The sequence below is a fragment of the Aspergillus welwitschiae genome (genome assembly GCF_003344945.1).
Source record: "Aspergillus welwitschiae strain CBS 139.54b unplaced genomic scaffold BDQ94scaffold_14, whole genome shotgun sequence".
NCBI classification, from domain to species: domain Eukaryota; kingdom Fungi; phylum Ascomycota; class Eurotiomycetes; order Eurotiales; family Aspergillaceae; genus Aspergillus; species Aspergillus welwitschiae.
This window is the reverse complement of record NW_020798708.1, coordinates 587,946-604,594: the sequence shown is the minus strand read 5'-3', so window position 1 is coordinate 604,594 and position 16,649 is coordinate 587,946. Positions and strand designations below refer to the sequence as shown.

The window sequence follows — 16,649 nt, the reverse complement described above, 5'->3', positions numbered from 1 at the left end:
GAACATCCTCTGTCGCAATAATCGCCCAAGATTTCGTCGTCAACAGTGTTCAGTCTGCCCATACTCGGCGCCTGTGCCTCCAACCCCACCCTTATCTCTCCGCGACCGCTATCCGGGCTGATCCACGGCCCAGTCCTCCCACCTTTCTCTTTACCTTCAGCCGATATGCCTTCTGAATCCGATGCCATACCGGAGACTCCTCGAGTCATTCCTCCTTCCCCCGCGCTATCTGAGCGGCGGTCAAGCTCGGGCGATTATTTTGGACCTACAACCCGCTCCGCGGCACGACGACAGCGACTGGGGGAGGTAACGGAAGAAACACCTGATAACTCAAATTCGGATTCGAAGCGCTCACGCGCGCGGTCTCGTAGCCCAAGTTCTCCAGAGTCTACAAGGCGCCGTAACCGAAAATCCAACCCCAAGTTGCCCGCTGGAAAGCCCAAGAAACAGACGAATGGTCATGCGGAGTCCAACGGGTATCTATCACCTGTCGCGAAACCCGGCGGCAGCTGGCACGACATCTCTCGATCTCCTTCTCCTCTCGGTCTCATCCCCCTCCACAGCCGCTATCGCTCCTTTATCCACCGTCATGAGATTCCGCGCAAGCTCCTCCATGTATCGATCGGCTTCCTAACCCTCAACCTGTACAGCCGCGGCATTCAGACTCTCCAAATTACACCATGGCTCTTCGGAGCTCTCGTGCCGATCGCCACAGTAGATATCATCCGTCACCATTCCAGCAAGGTCAACAACTTATATATTCGCTGCGTTGGGGCTTTGATGCGCGAGACAGAGGTTTCCGGCTACAACGGCGTGATCTGGTACCTTGTGGGTACATATGCGGTACTGCGCTTCCTCCCCAAAGATGTCGGAGTTATGAGCGTGCTGCTCCTCAGTTGGTGTGATACTGCAGCCTCCACATTTGGTCGTCTCTACGGCCGTTACACATTTCAGCTGCGCAAGGGCAAGAGTTTTGCCGGAACACTAGGAGCCTGGTTTGTTGGCGTTCTGACCGCCGCAGCATTTTGGGGATACTTCGTACCTTACATTGGAACCTTCCCCAATGATCCCGAGGGGTCATTCATGTTCACCGGTCAGCTTAACCTTCTTCCTAGCTCGATCAAGAACCTCATCGGCTGGAATGCGGACACCCCCAACGCTGTTATTTCGGGCCCGTTGGCCCTCGGCGTCATGAGCGTCGTCTCCGGCTTAGTCGCCGCTGGAAGTGAGTTCGTGGACATATTCGGTTGGGATGATAACCTTACTATACCGATTTTGAGCGGTATCGGATTGTGGGGTTTCCTGAAGGTCTTTGGTTGAGAGATTTCCTGCAGCTCATGCCGTTATACTTCGTTATACCTCTCCGTTCTTGTTCATTGTCACAGCACTGTTATAGCTTGGATGGTCACTAAAGCGCGCGACAAACCGCGAGCCGCAGTATCGACGTGTCATTCATTTCAAACCCCCCTTTTCCTTTTCTCTGTTCAATCACCTACTTATCCTGTCTATCTCCTATACATACGCCCGATTACCCCATGACCAATCACATCACCACTCTTCTTCTCTTTGAGCTCTCGCACGAATACCTCCCTGATTCGCACCACTGTCAAGGGAAAGACCTTGGAAATAATTAATTCGGCCCGCAGAAGGACTTTTGATTACAGATTACTTAGATAGATATCCTGGATCGGCGTGGCTTTGGCGCTTGCAAATCTACACAAACACACGGGCTACTAATCCCTTTGTTTTCTCTATAGATGTTGTAATGACGTGCAGTGACAACGCTCCTGATGAAATCTGATATGTTCAGACTTTGATGTATATCATGACTTGTATGCCGGCGTAAAAGGAAATAATGTTTGACTCTCAATCGAGACCCAGTAGTATTACACCTGTAATGCATGTCCAAGAGGGTAGGATCGTGCAAGAGCTGAATTCACTTGTGGAAAGGACCAATGCATAATTCTTTCAAAGCTGTTTAGGTCAAGTCCAAGATGCTCACACGGGCGATTCGCTTTTTCTTACTGCGACTGCCCCCAGTGTCAGTCACATTTGTAGCCTCTGTCGATTTGGATTTCGAGCTAGTATCCGTCGTCCAGAACCCATCGTGTACAATGACAGATTCAATGTGGGAGACTGTCGATGAACAGTCGTTCGATTCCTCAGAATTTTTGCCATTCCGAGGCTTCAGCTCTTTGGGCTCGCTCACTGAGGACGATGGTTGTGTTCGACCCGAGGGTTTCTCTCCGTCTTGAGGCGTTCTTGTATGTGTAACATTGTCTTCTTCTATGTCTGAAACTGGCTCGTTCTTCTTGACAGGAGGCGAAGAACCGGCCGTACGTTCAGCAGCCCTAGAAAGGCCAGACTCGCTGTTACACGTCTTTTTCTGGCGCGAGCTTCTTCGAGGCACGGGCCCAGCATCGTTTAGACATATGGGTTCTGTGCCCGTTTTGCGAATTTGCGCGTCATCCAATGTTATGGAAGATACGGCTTCTTCTAGTTCCTCAACCTCGCAAGAAGACTTGAGTTTGTCCCTGTTGCGCTGGAGTTTTGATGCATCCTGGCGGTCTGCGCGGTTAGGCGTTGTCGAACGAAGTGCATGTTTCTTGTCGTCTGTCACATCTTGCTTCTGCGTACGGCGCTTCGAGCTTGTTCGAGCATTCCCTTTACTCGATGAATGAGTGGGGAGACTCTCTGCATCAGAAACTTTCTTTGTCTCCGATGCAGTGACATCTGCAGAAGCAACCTTTCGTCCACTTGTGCCGCGTGCTCGGGTGGTTCTGGGCTGCTGCTGTTTGGCATCTGCGTTGAGTGAACCGTGACTCAATGAGGTAAATTGGTCGATTAGGTCATGAAGGCTCGGCGAATCGTCACTTAGGTCAGTCAATGGCTGCTGCTGTACAGATATGTCAGACGCTGGTGGCTTCCTTGAAGGATTAGGAGAATCTAGAGACTGACGGGAACTCGACAGACTGGGTACAGCAGTTGCTTTAGCAGAGACTGCGGCCTCTAAGAGCTGCGCGCTTTTGTGGCGGGATATTTCAGTTCGCTCCTTCGTGAGGGTTCCATATTTCAAAATGCTGCCTCGCTTCATATTCGGGTCTATAGGCCCCTTTTTCCGAGGTCCTGTCTTTCGTGTCGTTGTCTTCTTCGGTGCCGACTTCTCAGCTTGCTCTCGTTTCCAATTCTCCACGACTTCCGGGAGTCCTATAGTGGCCAGGGCTTCGAATACCCACACCTTCTCTGAGACATAAGGGTCATAGCGCTTTATGACACGTTTTTTGACCGGAGATTGAGGCACCGATACCACGTTATCCTCCAATTCCTCTTCCTCGTCACCTGAGACTGTCGACTCTTGAGAGGGGATTGGAGGGTTTGGCTCATCAGCAAGAATATCCAAGCCAACAACGTCGACGGGAACCATATCCAGTTGATACTCCGTTAAGCCATCGGTGCTATAGCTGGACCTGCTCTTATAGATTTTCTGCAGCATTGGCACATCGCTGTTTGATAACCTAGGGCAGTTCGCGGGAAAGGCCGATGCTTGTCTTCCAAGGCGTAGTCGGTAAGACAGAAGCGGCTCAGAAAGTAATCTGGTCACTTTCCTAGCCCCAGAGCGGTAATTCCACTCAAAGGCGTCGGCAGCAAATCTCCTCAGCTCGACAACGTCTATGTCCTTGTCCCAGGCATTTGACAGGTATTGTTGAAGGGCTTTGATATCGCCGGTCGATGAAACCACAGGATTTGCATAATATGACAAAATTGTCCGGTCGGGAAAAGTATCCGGAATTCGGACAACCTTGTGCTTGGTCTGGAAGTAACCACTTTCGTTTTCTTCCAACTCATACTGGAGTCGTTCTCTCCAATCACTTAGTCTCGTATCGAGCTCGGCACCGTCTGACTCCAGGATTTCCAGAAGATCTGCGCCAAAGCCAGCTTTGGCAATCTCGCCAGCGAGCTTGCTACCGCATTTAGGGACTCCCGACGGTAAGTAATCACCGCCACTTAACATGGCAAACAAGATCATGCCTGCACGATTAAGCTTCACACTTGAAGGATCACCAGCGGTGTTCATGCGGTAGCAGGTAACATGTGTTGCAGCCCCAGTACTACTACCGCTTTCCTTCGAAAACCCCATGACGGTGAATGTTGAGCCAAACATTAGAGCGTCAACGTCATTGGTCATAACTGCATCAACAACTCCTGCTCTTTGCAGCCTTGCACACTCTGCTTCTGCTTCTCCTGGCGCCTCATGGCGCGGAAATTTGAACAGATCAACTAGGATCTTGGAGAGCCGAATGATTGGTGCATTCCCGTAACTGCGACTTGACACGGCTTTGCCTCTCTTGAAAGGCGGCTTGTTCTTGCCATCATATACAAAAAGAGGATGGATTGGAAGCGCCAGAATCTTCAATAGCCTGTAGAATAGTGTCCGTAGCTCCGGATTTCGACCACCCCGGCCAGCTTGCACTTGGAACAACCATATCGAGATGTCCACAGCAATACGAATAGGCCTTGCTGTGCGCTCCAAATGAGTTATGGCCAATCTAGACAAGGAGATACGTTCACCAGCGCCAATGGCATGAATAAGCCTTTGTGGTTAGTGGGTTAGCTGTTGAACTACTAATTGAACAAGTGCTGTTTGCGCACTGGAAGGGGATAATATATTTCTCCCTCAAGACAAAGTTCCACAAACAGCACCTACAAAACTGGCTGACTTACCCCGGAATCCCCATTCAGACAGCCTTCCTTATTCCCAAATGTCAAAACCCAAAATGCCAACAGAAATCAAAATTGTACTGCAGCCCAGGCTCCCTCCGATGGCGAATACTATTGCAGCGATGAGTTGTTTGTTGATGTCGGCAACTGGGCGACGCGGCCCGATGTAGATCCGCCCGCCCAGAGCCTCCGCAGATTGTCGCGGCTTCCTTTTCGCGCTCGTCAATCGCCAATTGTCAATTGCCCCAGTTCGGGAGTCTTTCTTACAGTGAAAAGAGGTGCACACAGAAGGCATGATCTAAGCCTCCTCATATCAAGCGCATCGGTTGAGAGGAAGTATGATCCGCGCGGGGTCCCTGAAGCAAGTTGACTTCTATCTCCGATCCTTCCCCGCGATTTCCATAGAGCAGCGACCCTTGCGACTGTCTCAACAGCTCATTCGGACGACGACATGACAAGTACATCTTCCGCCTCTGCTTTCGATGACAAGCGACCCATATCCATGAGCTTCCGTCACAGTCAATCCGGGAGACCTGATTCACCCCATACGCCCCAACATCACCTCCGATCCAACAATTCTTCCTTTGCGAGCACCTCGTCCGCAAGCACATCGTTTCGCGGAGAAGAAGATGCTATCATATTTGAATTTGGATCAAGATGGCTTCGGGCTGGATTCGAGGGCGAAAGCACGCCAATGTGCGTGGTTGGATGCGGCCCAGAGGAGTCAAGGAGGGTTGGCGATTACAGAGGGTGGCTGAGAAGCAACAATGAGACGGACACATCACGCTCGCGACCAGTCAAAGCAGACGAATGGGCTGGTGCATACGAACTCTGGAAGATGGATGTACGCGATATGAATATGGCGCTCATTGACGACAAGATTGAGCGCATGTTTCGCGAGACATACAATAAATACCTATTGACGGATGCGGGAACATCACGACTGGTTCTGGTTCTTCCATCTATCATGCCGCATCCTCTCCTATCATCACTTTTGTCAACACTGTTTAGCCGTTGGCGGTTTCCAAGCATCACACTCTTGACTAGTGCTACTATGGCCGTGGTCGCAGCTGGGCTGCGTTCAGGTCTGGTAGTGGACATCGGATGGGCAGAAACCATTGTAACCGGTATCTACGAATACAGAGAGATGGAGATTAAGCGCAGCACGAGGGCTATGAAGTCCCTACTGCAGGAGACTGGCCGGTTCCTTACACGACTCTCCGATGACAGTAGGGCCGCACAATCGGCGGACGAAATCTCCGTTCATTATGAGCTATGCGAAGAAATTGCTAGTCGATTCCTGTGGTGTAAACCTAAGGCGGCTTCCCAAGGCTCCGCGGCGACACAGCAGCAACAGCCAGTCGAGGGACAAGGGGAGGATGCTGGAGCGGCTGACCGACACACTACTTCGCAATCAGATGCAACGGTGTCGCTTCCCTCCCCATCAGGTTCAGGATCAACCTACATCGACCTTCCTTTCTCCAAGCTTGCGGAACCGGTGGAAAAGGTTCTTTTTGCGGAGGGCTTAGCCGACTGCGAGTTGGACGACGAGGAAAAACCGTTGCCGTTGTTGGTGTATAATGCCCTTCTTAGCCTGCCTCCCGATGTCCGCGGCACGTGCATGTCACGCATTGTTTTCATTGGCGGAGGCTCTAATATCCCTGGTGTCCGACAGCGCATTCTCCAGGACGTGGCGTCCCTGGTCGAAAAGTATGGCTGGTCACCTGTCCGCGGCAAGGTTATTGAGCAGCAACGCCAAAAGCTTGAAAGCCTAAGACTCTCTCAACAAGCCATACCCACTGTCACAAAGCAGGAGAGCGCTAATGAGGCCCCTGATGAGCGATCAACCCCAGATGCACAAGCAGAAGAAGAGATCGACCCCATCGAGCAAAAGATCCGTCGTAACAACAAAGACAAGGATGCCCACCCGCCGGTCCAAGGTGTCTTGCGGGAGGTCGAATCCCTTGGACCCTGGGCAGGAGCCAGCCTCCTCACAAGTCTCAAGATCCGGGGCTTAGTCGAGATTGAGCGGGAAAAATACCTCCAACATGGCCTTGCAGGAGCTAGTCGGGATCTGGAGCATGGGCATGCTCCTGATAGGCGCTCGGGGCTACGCACGGGAGGCGACCGGTCTAGTTGGACTTTGGCTGGCTGGGGTTGAATCTAGTGTCGTTCCCCCGCATGGCCACGCTAATTATGCGTCCTGGTCAGACAAGCATTGTTGGAGATTCGAAAAATTTTCCATCGTTTTGTCTTCCCCCCTCACGGAGTAGTGCTGACCTCACCACCCTGAACTCACTCTGATTTTGTTCTCACTGAGATTGTTGAAGCAGTTAGCAGTAGATACGATACCCGTTAGAGTCTTACAGCAAATTTATTAGCAATGTCTTCTCTTCCCATTATTATTTCTCGAGCAGATTTAAACCTTAGTAAACTTTCTTTGTACGTGCCATTAGGATAAAGACAGATGGCGCATCAGATTATGTACACACGGTTGTAGGATTTCCAGAACCGAGAGTCAACCAAACCAAGCCCCCTCAAGCCTCTCCTTCATCCAACTTCTCCGATTACACAGTACCGAACTGGTAAGTGGCCCAGTTCACAGCAGGGCCCGTCTCAGGAGAATAGATCTGATCCGGCAATTGACCCCACTGCGGGTTGTTAATACCGTCAATCCAGCCCTCAGTTTCAATGACAATGCAACCATGCTGGTTGACGTATTCAGCACCATCGACACCCTCGGCCTTGTTGCGCTGGACTTGGGATTGCTTGACGGGGATGGTGCCGTTCTGGCTATTGCACGCGTAGATCTGAAGAGCTTGCTGGTTGGTAGCGACGTCCAGGCTGATTCCGGTGGTGCTGGAGTTCATGTGGATGATGGGGACGATGGAGTTACGAGCTGCGTATTGAGGAGGCCGGTCTACGATGAAGCAGTTGTCGTACCCGATGCAGTCGGTTCCGCAGAGTCCGTCGGTTTTCTCGATGTCTTGACCGACTAGCTTGCCGGAGACGAAATCCGGGGCGCCGTCGTAGACGTCGACGTCAAGGATGGTGCCGTTGGGGATTAGGATGCCGTTCGTGCCGATCAAGCGCTTGGAGAGTGGGAGCTGGAGCCAGGTGTCTTCGAGGATAGTCTCGTCCTTGAAGGCGTTCAAGTTCCAGTAAATGTGGTTGGCAAGCATGATTGGGGTTGTCTCGGTCAGGGCAAGAGAGACGAGTTTGGTGGTCAATTGGGGAAGCCCTTGGGGGTTCTCGGGGGTGACTTTGGTCTGCACGCTGAATGTGGCATGGGTGATGACGTCTCCGGGGAAGTCTTCGAAGGCACGGTCAACCAGGGTGAATGTGATGGAGGAATTGCTATACGCGGTCACGGTCCAGTTGCGCTGGTCATAGCCTACGGTACCTCCGTGGAGCGTGTCTTCACCGTCATTCTCGTTCTCGGGAATGTGGTACACATCCGAACCAATTGAGAATGTGCCGTTCTTGATCCGGTTGGCGTAGCGGCCGACAACTGCACCAAAGTAGGTGTGGTTGGTTTCGGTATCCTTGAGATACTGCTTGGGGTCGTCGTAGCCTACGACAACATCCTGGAAGTTGCCGTCGCGGTCAGGGACGAGGAGAGAAGTCAAGCGTGCTCCATAGGGGATGAGCTTGGCTGTGATGTTTTCTGCGCTGATAGTGTAGAGTTGGAAAGGATCCCCTGTGGACTTGGCAGCAGCGACTTGGGTCAGCGCTGGCAATCCGTACAGGACGGCAGACAGGTAGCTTTTGACATGCATTCTGACGCCTAGGAGTGTGGTAATGAGGAGGAAGAAGCAGCAGTATATGACCAAGGTACGAGGGGTGATCCGGGCAGGGCAGAGCAAAGAGCGGCAGCAGCCAAGAAGCTGGAGAGGTCCCTGGCCGGATCTGGTGGAAGGTCTCATAGTATTTATTTACAGTAAAATTGGCTTTTTTACCTCATGATGGCGCGCCTGACCAGCGGGCGGGGGAAACCAATGCGCAGGGACCGAGAAACTGGGGTAGGAATGCAGCTAATTCCTGCGTTGATGTTTAGCTCATTCACAAAATACCCGAAGAAAGGCGTCATCTTACCAAGGCGTGGACTAAGGTAAGCGTGCCAGGGGTCTGGAGACAAAAAGCATGGGTAACTTTGCCCCGTACTTCCCTACAGTGTAGTAGCTGTCACGATTGCTCCTGGGGCTGGGCCAATGGAGTAGCGCGGAAGATATTGGTCCGTGTCTGACCACAGTCTGACCGCAAATAAAAAGATCGGATAAAGTGAGTGAATTGGGCCGAAGAAGCTAGGATCAACAGGTTTCTGGCCGAACGAAGGCGAGCGTGGTGGTGAGACGTGATCCCCTTAGTCTGGAGACTAAACTATCTGTCTCGTAGCGCAAATGAAGCCACGGAAGACATTTCCAAGCCCCAGAAATGGCGCTAGTCTTCTTCGGGAAAGTCCCGGCGGGGGAAAAGCTAGAGGTTGCGGGGAAGGCAACCGGCCTGTCGATCATGGATTTCTCTTTCTCTGCCTTTGCTCACTCTTACGAGGTGACATCCTTCGAGGACTGGAAGAGCCATTCAGACACGATTTGATAAATTATGAACAAAGCTAGAATGAATGTATCACTGACAGCAACACCAGCAAAATCTGTGCGGGAACAAGATGAGGTATGTATCATAACGATACTCAATATAGATACGTATATGGTATGTTGTGGGTCCAGACTGCTGCTGGGGTGCCTCTGCCATCCCGTATCTTCCGGAAGGGAACAACCATCCTGCCGGATAACCTAAGCATCTCCCCTGCCGGTCGCTGGGCCTGCCTGATCGGGAGACTTGTTTATGTTATGCGGCGATTTTATCGAATTCCTTACGAATTGAAAATCTGTTTCTGGTCGCTGAGATCTTGTCTGGATAGTCTACTCCTAGACGCGACGACCAATCTTACCTTTTAAGTTCGAACATGAAAGTGTTTGATTAGCAGAGCCGATTGAAGTGCTTGGTTCCGGGGTCGTCCCTATGAGACGCGACGGGGGGTCACAAATCACCCCTCACATGCGTCGCATCGTTGTTTCCCTATCGATATGTCCTCCCGCAGCTCCAGTTCTTCTCCGGACATTCTTGGGCCACCTGGCGACGCCGAATATTTGATTTCCTCCCCGTTTGTCCCCTTCTCCGGTCGCCAAAGCTTCATGTCGCCCGCCAACTTTCGCCTCCTGCAAAGCCCGCGGACGGCGAAGGGAAAAAGGCGGTCGCGCGTGAGTCTGAGCCCTTCGAAAAATGCCCACTCCATCAAGTTCAACGACGTTGTGCTACCTGCTTCCCCGACGACGAAACTGAACGGCCAGCGCGGTGGAATGTCTCCCGATAAGGGTCCGTCCGACGGGAATGTCAGTCCGTGGAGGATTCGGGTGACGCTCGAGGCAACACAAGATGAAGAGACGAACCAAGGCAGTCCTTCGCGAAAACGTTTGAAGCCGTCAACGACAACGATGAAAGTACCCCTCAAAGACGATACAGAACAAACCCCCCGAAGACGCAGAGGTCGCCCAAGGAAGTCAGACATTTGGGTGCAGGATGCGACACCACGCTCAGGTAGTCCAGGACATACACCGGGCCCGGGGCATACTCCAGGTCCTGGGGGAACAGGTCAGAAGAGAAAACGAGGCCGTCCGAGGAAAAGCGCACCAGCGCTCGATGTGGTAGAATTAAGCGAACAGCAGGTGGAGAATCATGAGAATGAACAAGAGGCTCCGATAGAGCCCGAGCAGAGATGGAGTCCTTTGAATCTGGCAGCAGACCCGGGATCTGACGATGAAATTGGGGGGGATCAAGGACTCGAATTCAATGACGACTTTGGTTATGACGACCGCATGGAACTACCTGATTCCGCTGCCCGCGATGGGAATGCTCCCCGAGTGACATTTGAGCAAACCTTTGAGACTCCGAATGTTGACCATGTCGACCAAGGGCTTACGGAAAACGACGAGTATAATCTACACTCAACACCATCCAAAATGCCATCCCCGACCCGCGATACCCCGATAATCTCGCCAGCGAACACATTGCATGCCGGCCGCACCCCGAGACCATCGCGCCTTTATCCTACACCAACATCATCTTCTGCAGCAGAAGAAGGTAAGATAGAGCAGGTTCAGAAAACGAGTGCAGCTTATGATAGGGATCACCATGAAAGCGGGGCGCACCCCAGCGCAGATCCGACGGAGGAACACAGGGAGTTTGACTCTATAATGGAAAGTGAAGGATTCAGCATGGTCTCGCTGGATACATTGCCATCAGCTAAACAACATGAGATCAAGAGTGCGAGCCACTCCCAAGCCGCCAAGAGTTCTCTGAAGCCTTTCCTAGAACGGGAATCAAATGGCGTCTTGAAGCGAAGAACCTCGACGATTCTGAATCAACAAGAGGATGATTCTGCCCGGAAGGCACGGTCGGACTCGAAGCAGCGAAAACAGTCACCAGCCCAGCTTTTCACCCAGTCAAATCAGGACAATGCCCACTTAGACCGTCCATCATCCCAAGATAGGCCTGAACCTTCGAGAGGCATGCCCGGCTTAACGGCGGTGGCATCTGAGCCGACTTCTACTAGAGAAAAGCGGGGCCCGTTGACCAGGTTCGTCAGAATAGTTCGTGCAGGGTTAGCTCTCGAAGGGCCTCTAAGAAACTCAGAAGAGGGGCAAACTTCGTACCAGTCAAACTCCAGAAGGCCCAGCATCTCGGATGATCGAAATTTCATGCTGGACACTCCTAGGAAAAGGCTCGAACACGTTTTTGGTGACTTAACCCCACAAGTACAACAAGAGCTGCAGGCAGGCTTGGCATTAGGACAGGAACTCGCAAAGAGGCGGATCGAGAGAGAAATGGAACAACGCAGACAAACGGAGTTGGAGGAGGTGACTGCAAAAAACACCGCTCGGGAAACCAGGGAATGGAGTGGATCCAGTTCACCACATCAAACACTGCCTGAGACCACAGACTATGGCACACCGGGCACGTTTATGAAACGGCGGATGGAAGAGTGGCAACGGGAAAGGGAAGCTATCAGTCGAGAGATCCAGATGGCAAATTCTAGCCAGGTCATCGTCATCGACAGTGACGATAATGATCAGTCGAATATGCAAAATGGCACGTATGAAGACGGCGACGAGATTGATCACGCGGCGGAACCTGTTCAAGACGATCAAGATGACGAGGCCCACGTAGAGGCGAACCGTTTAGACGAGGAAGACGAGGATGATGGCTACGAAGATATTTGGCAGCAAGAAGCTCGCAGCCAAGGCAACCAGTCAGATCACTCTTCACTGCTCGAGGATGACCAGGATGGTGAGCACCTTAGGCAGGATGAGTCTAGCCCATGGAAGAGTGGCTGGACTCCTGCTCGGAATCAGAATGGCAAGATCTTATCGCCGGCTCATTGGACAAACGAGCGGGAGACTGTGCCATTCTTGGGCCGATCGAGGGTCAAACAATTACAGGAGCAAGAAGTTGACTTGACAGCTCTGTACCGTGCCCAGGACACACCAAAGCGTCGCCACTACTACTATGGGAAAAGCAGTCCGCCGAGTAGTGCAATACGAGGCTCTGTAGGCCGCTCGCCAGCTTCTGTGGCACAAGAGGGGCTCTATGAGCATGATTTCAACCAGGATCAACAGTCAGAGGACTACGTGGAGTCCAGCCCTCGCCGGGACTCGGAAGATGAAACATTCCAGATCGATCCGACAACCAGATTGGAGATGGCTAGACAACGCCAAGAGCCTGGGATGGAAGCCAACGAGATTGGGGGAATGCCAGATGCCGTTACATCCGAGAGACAAACTGCTCCAGATGTGGGAGACATCACGCCAGAACGTCCACGGCATGCAAGCCCTGGCAGTCAAGCATCATCCTGGTTTCAGAAAATCACTAATTTCACGCCTGGTTGGCTCAGAGCACCGAAGTCTGAACAGCAAGGGCGGGGTTCTGAGCATCTCTCGGGCGACGGAGATGAGGGACCGCCCGCCGATGAGTCAACACATGATAGATATGATAATGATGATTACGGCGATGATGAAGTCAACTGGGGAGACTTAGGGGAAACCCCACGACCTATTCGATTTGGTGAGCCAGAAGATGAGAAACAGAGTTTCGCTAGTTCCGAGTCTTTCCAGGTTGTCGACGATGCTCACGCTTCACTGGACGAGAAGGGTGACAGAGAAGAAATAGTGGAGGGGCAGGCTTCACGAGAGCAATCACCCTCTTCCTTCTCCTTGTACTTCTCCGATGATCACTATCGCTTGCTGCATCGCCTCTATCGCTCGGCAAAACTGTATCCTGAGCGCTTCCCTTACCATCCGGCGCCTGGTCGCTCCGATATGATTGGCGACTGGATCTGGACCTCGGATGGAGTCTACGGAGTACCAGTCACAGAGCTTCAATTTGGCATTGTTGATAGATTTGCACAGCAGCTATCCCAAGCCGATTCGAAGGCCGGCGGAACGGGTCAGATTCCTTGGACGGAAGCTGACGTTCACAGAAGATTGATCAGTATCATAATCGGGGAACAAGTCAGACAAGACCAGAGGGAGAGGAGGCTCCACGAGGATCGACTGAGGGAAGAGTATTCGCGAAGCAGGGACGCAGCGTACGAGGCGTGGCGCATATGACTTCTCAAACCTGCACGTCGCTTGGCTCCTGCCGCCTGGACTCGGCACATTACATCTATTTTTTGAGTACAGACTTTGTTGGCACACAAAGTTAGCACACGTTGTAACGACTTATATTCCTGCCTTTTTTTTTTCATTGAAAGGATACGTTGTTTCGGGTCTTCACGGGTGGCGAACCGGCGGATTCGATCTTGGTGGTCATTGGGTGGCAGGATCACTTTACGTTTTGGCCTTACTATGTTCTTGTACAGCATCTATTTTGTCTACGTACTATTCCCCCTCTGTTTCATTTGTCTTGGACTCTCCACACCCGATTGGATCTTCATGAGTCAGCTGCCAAACAAGTTTTATTCTGTAGTCGATTACAGTATATGTTGGAATGGAACGCAACGACACCATTGGTGTATGCAGCACATATGGTTCCCTACTTTGGCAAAAGAGTGCACCTGTCAGCCAGGTTCGGAACACAAATGTTTGGCCTGAAATCTGATTCGCAGAATTGACTTTCTAGTGCCCCTGTATAGACCAATGAATACAGTACAGTTGACCGATCTTCATGGAACGTGTCGTGCTGCGGCATCGGTGTTTGCTCTGTGACGTCCGCAACGTCCGTCAAGTTGGTGACTTTCTGAATCTTTCGACCCTATTCCTTTATGGGTCGTGTCCAAGTAACGCTCCTACTGCCACGTTTACTTCTCCACGGGGTGGCTACATAGTAGTTTCACGGAAATAGTAGCAGTCACAGAATGGGGGTTGACCTGCCACCTGCCAACTACTACTTACTCCCAGGTCTGACGAACTCGAGGTACATCATCGACCCTCATTGGCCCTAACATCGTAGTTCTGACTGCACGGTGCAGGCATCCTGGAGGGCCAGCCAAGCGGAAGAACGCGACATACGAGCCTAGCCCCATTTTAGAAGCCTGATGTCGGGTTGTGTTTCTTATGGCGCCTAAAACCGGATTTCCTGGCCGCCCCGGGTAAGTAAAGTATGCAGGCGAAAGAGAAGGTATCGTAGTAGTAAATGGTTCCCGAAGTGATAGATGGATGCATCGGGTGCTGTTGGTAGTAAGTAGTAGTGACCGGGTTGATATGATGTATATAAAAAGGGGGATTTCCAAACGGCCCGTAGTATACACAATTTAATTGTGTCTGTGTGTGTGCCTGAGTTGCAACTTCAAACGGTCTGTCTGTCTGTCTGTCTGTCAGCCTGGCAAAGGTGCAACTGAACGGTGAAGTCCATTATACTGTCCAGTGCCCTTGGAACGATAAGCAAGCACAGATCGGCAGGAAGATCAGGCAAGAAGAAATTTCCATTTGTATATGTACGAAAAAGAAAAAGGAAAAAATGGGGGTCAGCAATCCAGTCAAGTATGTCTTGCGCCTGTCCCTGTTCACCAACAAGCGAACCGAGCAACAACAACAACATCGACAACACCACTCCTCCTCCCCCATCTCCCCCATCTCCCCCTCCACTACCTGGAAAGGGAAAGAAATCGACTCTGACCCGCCCATTGAAGTTCGCTGGGGTGCAGTACAGTACCCAGATGACTATGCAGCATTGACCGATGTCCATGCCCACATGGCGGTGAGCGCAATTGACTCGGATCTGGGCAGCAGCAGCAGCAGTAGCCGCAGCAGAAGCAGCGGTAGCAGTAGCCGGACGGGGCTGGTGCGCGTCGTGAGCTGGGCCAGTCTTGCTGGGGATAGATGTCGGTGGACGATGGAACAAGAACGGAGATTAGCGATTGCGAGAAGTGAACTGGCTCGATGTCAGAAAGCTTGGAGTTCGGAGCAGGAGTTGTGGTTAGCTCAAGTATGTTTTATCCCCTATCCTTCTCATCAATGTTTCAACAACAACTCTCTTGGATTTCTCTTTCTTGTGTGCTTCCATCCTGCTTGCTTCCCCGTCGTGAGACAAACAAACCTATACCCCTGTCTGTCTTGACTTTCACCGAACAACCCCTCCCCCCCTCCCCTCCACACCACCATCTCACACAATGACGGGACATGACATACAGTAGGGCCCTACTGTACCTGCATATGACTAACCCTTCCCACCTACGTAAACCAGATCGAAAAGTTGCACGAGGAGAAAGAAGCCCACGAACATTTCATTCACCACCGAGCAAAACAACAGGACGAAGAGCAGCAGCATTTTCGCAAATCCTGGATTCGACGAAAGTCTTACGAAGAGCAACAGCAGCAGCTCGTCCCTACTACGCAAAGGACTAATAGTCGATTGCGGCGGATACGGCGCATAGGATCATAGTATCTATGTCCGGGTTGTCGGAAGTATAGTGTCTTTTTAGGCAAAAAGTAAGTAGATAGTTTATGGAGCTCTCGACGTCATGATTGGCAACGACGTGAAACGATAACCATTTCTGACAGGTGCTTTTTTGTTGATCGATCCTTTTCTCACTAGTCAGGGTTAGGTGTTTAACATCACTTTTACGACTTCGCTTGTGTGTGTGTCCATCTAATTGCGATCAGCTCTGCAAGGCAACCCATTTGGAAAATGAGGAAGGCAGGAAAGATAATGAAGAAAAGACAGAAGGATGGAAGGAAAAGGGGGTGGACGAGAATCATGTCCATGATGACCTCCTGCATGAATGGCTTGAACTAGTTCTGAGGCTTGGTTTTGTGGGTTTTATTTTCGTCCCCCCTTATGCCATCCACTTCCTCTAGTCTTCGCTGTCGATCCAGCCGGCTGCGCATCTTGATCTTCCCGTTGGCTCCGGAATGGATTTTCTGTTGAGCAGGGAATTGAGCAAGGAAGGAGGATGAAAAAGGGAAAAGAAAAAAAGAAACAATGGAATCAAAACTTTGCACAAGCATGGCTTTTTTTCCCGGACCTAGGGGCGATCATGCTGCATGGCATGATTGGATGCGTATCGATCTTTAGAGTAGGGGAGTAGGGCATGGTGTTAGTAGTACTTACTAGTAGTACTGTATGCCTTTTTCTTTGAATTACGAGTAGGTAGGGCTCTAGGTACTATATGAAGTTTCTTCGAATATAGGAAATTGTCGTAGTATGGCCTGTAGATACTACATCGGGCAGGAAGAGTAGTATTTACTGGAGGCTCTGGGTAGATATACTGTGTTGGCTACAACTGGAGCAGGCGCGCAAGATAATTCCGCAAACTCCGCGGCCAAAATACTAATATAACCGCGCCACGCCATATGAAAATCAATGGCCTAGTCTTGTCATCCTGCAACAACCTAGCCTTGTCAAGTGAAGACACTTACTTAGTAAAGCCCGGA

General features: G+C 51.4%; 6 protein-coding genes across 6 annotated transcripts; 4 read left to right on the top strand and 2 right to left on the bottom strand.

The window, feature by feature from the left end:
- Nucleotides 1-20: 20 nt before the first annotated feature.
- On the top strand, nt 21-1,495 carry BDQ94DRAFT_27817 (diacylglycerol/polyprenol kinase family protein). Its single transcript, XM_026775393.1, has one exon. The coding sequence runs from the start codon at nt 166-168 to the stop codon at nt 1,318-1,320; it is 1,155 nt and encodes a 384-aa protein (XP_026626967.1). The 5' UTR covers nt 21-165; the 3' UTR covers nt 1,321-1,495.
- On the bottom strand, nt 1,495-4,800 carry BDQ94DRAFT_178463 (crossover junction endodeoxyribonuclease). The gene is made up of 2 exons (XM_026773134.1): nt 4,723-4,800; nt 1,495-4,592 (listed from the first exon to the last, which is right to left on the bottom strand). Exons 1-2 carry the CDS (start codon nt 4,734-4,736, stop codon nt 1,979-1,981), a joined length of 2,628 nt encoding a protein of 875 aa, XP_026626966.1. The 5' UTR covers nt 4,737-4,800; the 3' UTR covers nt 1,495-1,978.
- Nucleotides 4,801-4,962: 162 nt separating this feature from the next.
- Nucleotides 4,963-7,069, top strand: BDQ94DRAFT_178459 (putative actin-related protein RO7). The gene has a single exon (XM_026773133.1). The coding sequence runs from the start codon at nt 5,171-5,173 to the stop codon at nt 6,878-6,880; it is 1,710 nt and encodes a 569-aa protein (XP_026626965.1). The 5' UTR covers nt 4,963-5,170; the 3' UTR covers nt 6,881-7,069.
- Nucleotides 7,070-7,099: 30 nt separating this feature from the next.
- Nucleotides 7,100-8,645, bottom strand: BDQ94DRAFT_178455 (aldose epimerase family protein; the record flags this gene model as incomplete). Its single annotated transcript, XM_026773132.1, has 1 exon — nt 7,100-8,645. One exon carries the CDS (start codon nt 8,643-8,645, stop codon nt 7,287-7,289), a length of 1,359 nt encoding a protein of 452 aa, XP_026626964.1. The 3' UTR covers nt 7,100-7,286.
- Nucleotides 8,646-9,522: 877 nt separating this feature from the next.
- Nucleotides 9,523-13,504, top strand: BDQ94DRAFT_178452 (putative AT DNA binding protein). Its single transcript, XM_026773131.1, has one exon. It carries the CDS (start codon nt 9,807-9,809, stop codon nt 13,383-13,385), a length of 3,579 nt encoding a protein of 1,192 aa, XP_026626963.1. The 5' UTR covers nt 9,523-9,806; the 3' UTR covers nt 13,386-13,504.
- Nucleotides 13,505-14,539: 1,035 nt separating this feature from the next.
- BDQ94DRAFT_27746 (uncharacterized protein) lies at nt 14,540-15,868 on the top strand. The gene is made up of 3 exons (XM_026775392.1): nt 14,540-15,201; nt 15,460-15,704; nt 15,777-15,868. The coding sequence occupies exons 1-2, from the start codon at nt 14,734-14,736 to the stop codon at nt 15,655-15,657; spliced, it is 666 nt and encodes a 221-aa protein (XP_026626962.1). The 5' UTR covers nt 14,540-14,733; the 3' UTR covers nt 15,658-15,704; nt 15,777-15,868.
- The last annotated feature ends 781 nt before the right edge of the window (nt 15,869-16,649 follow it).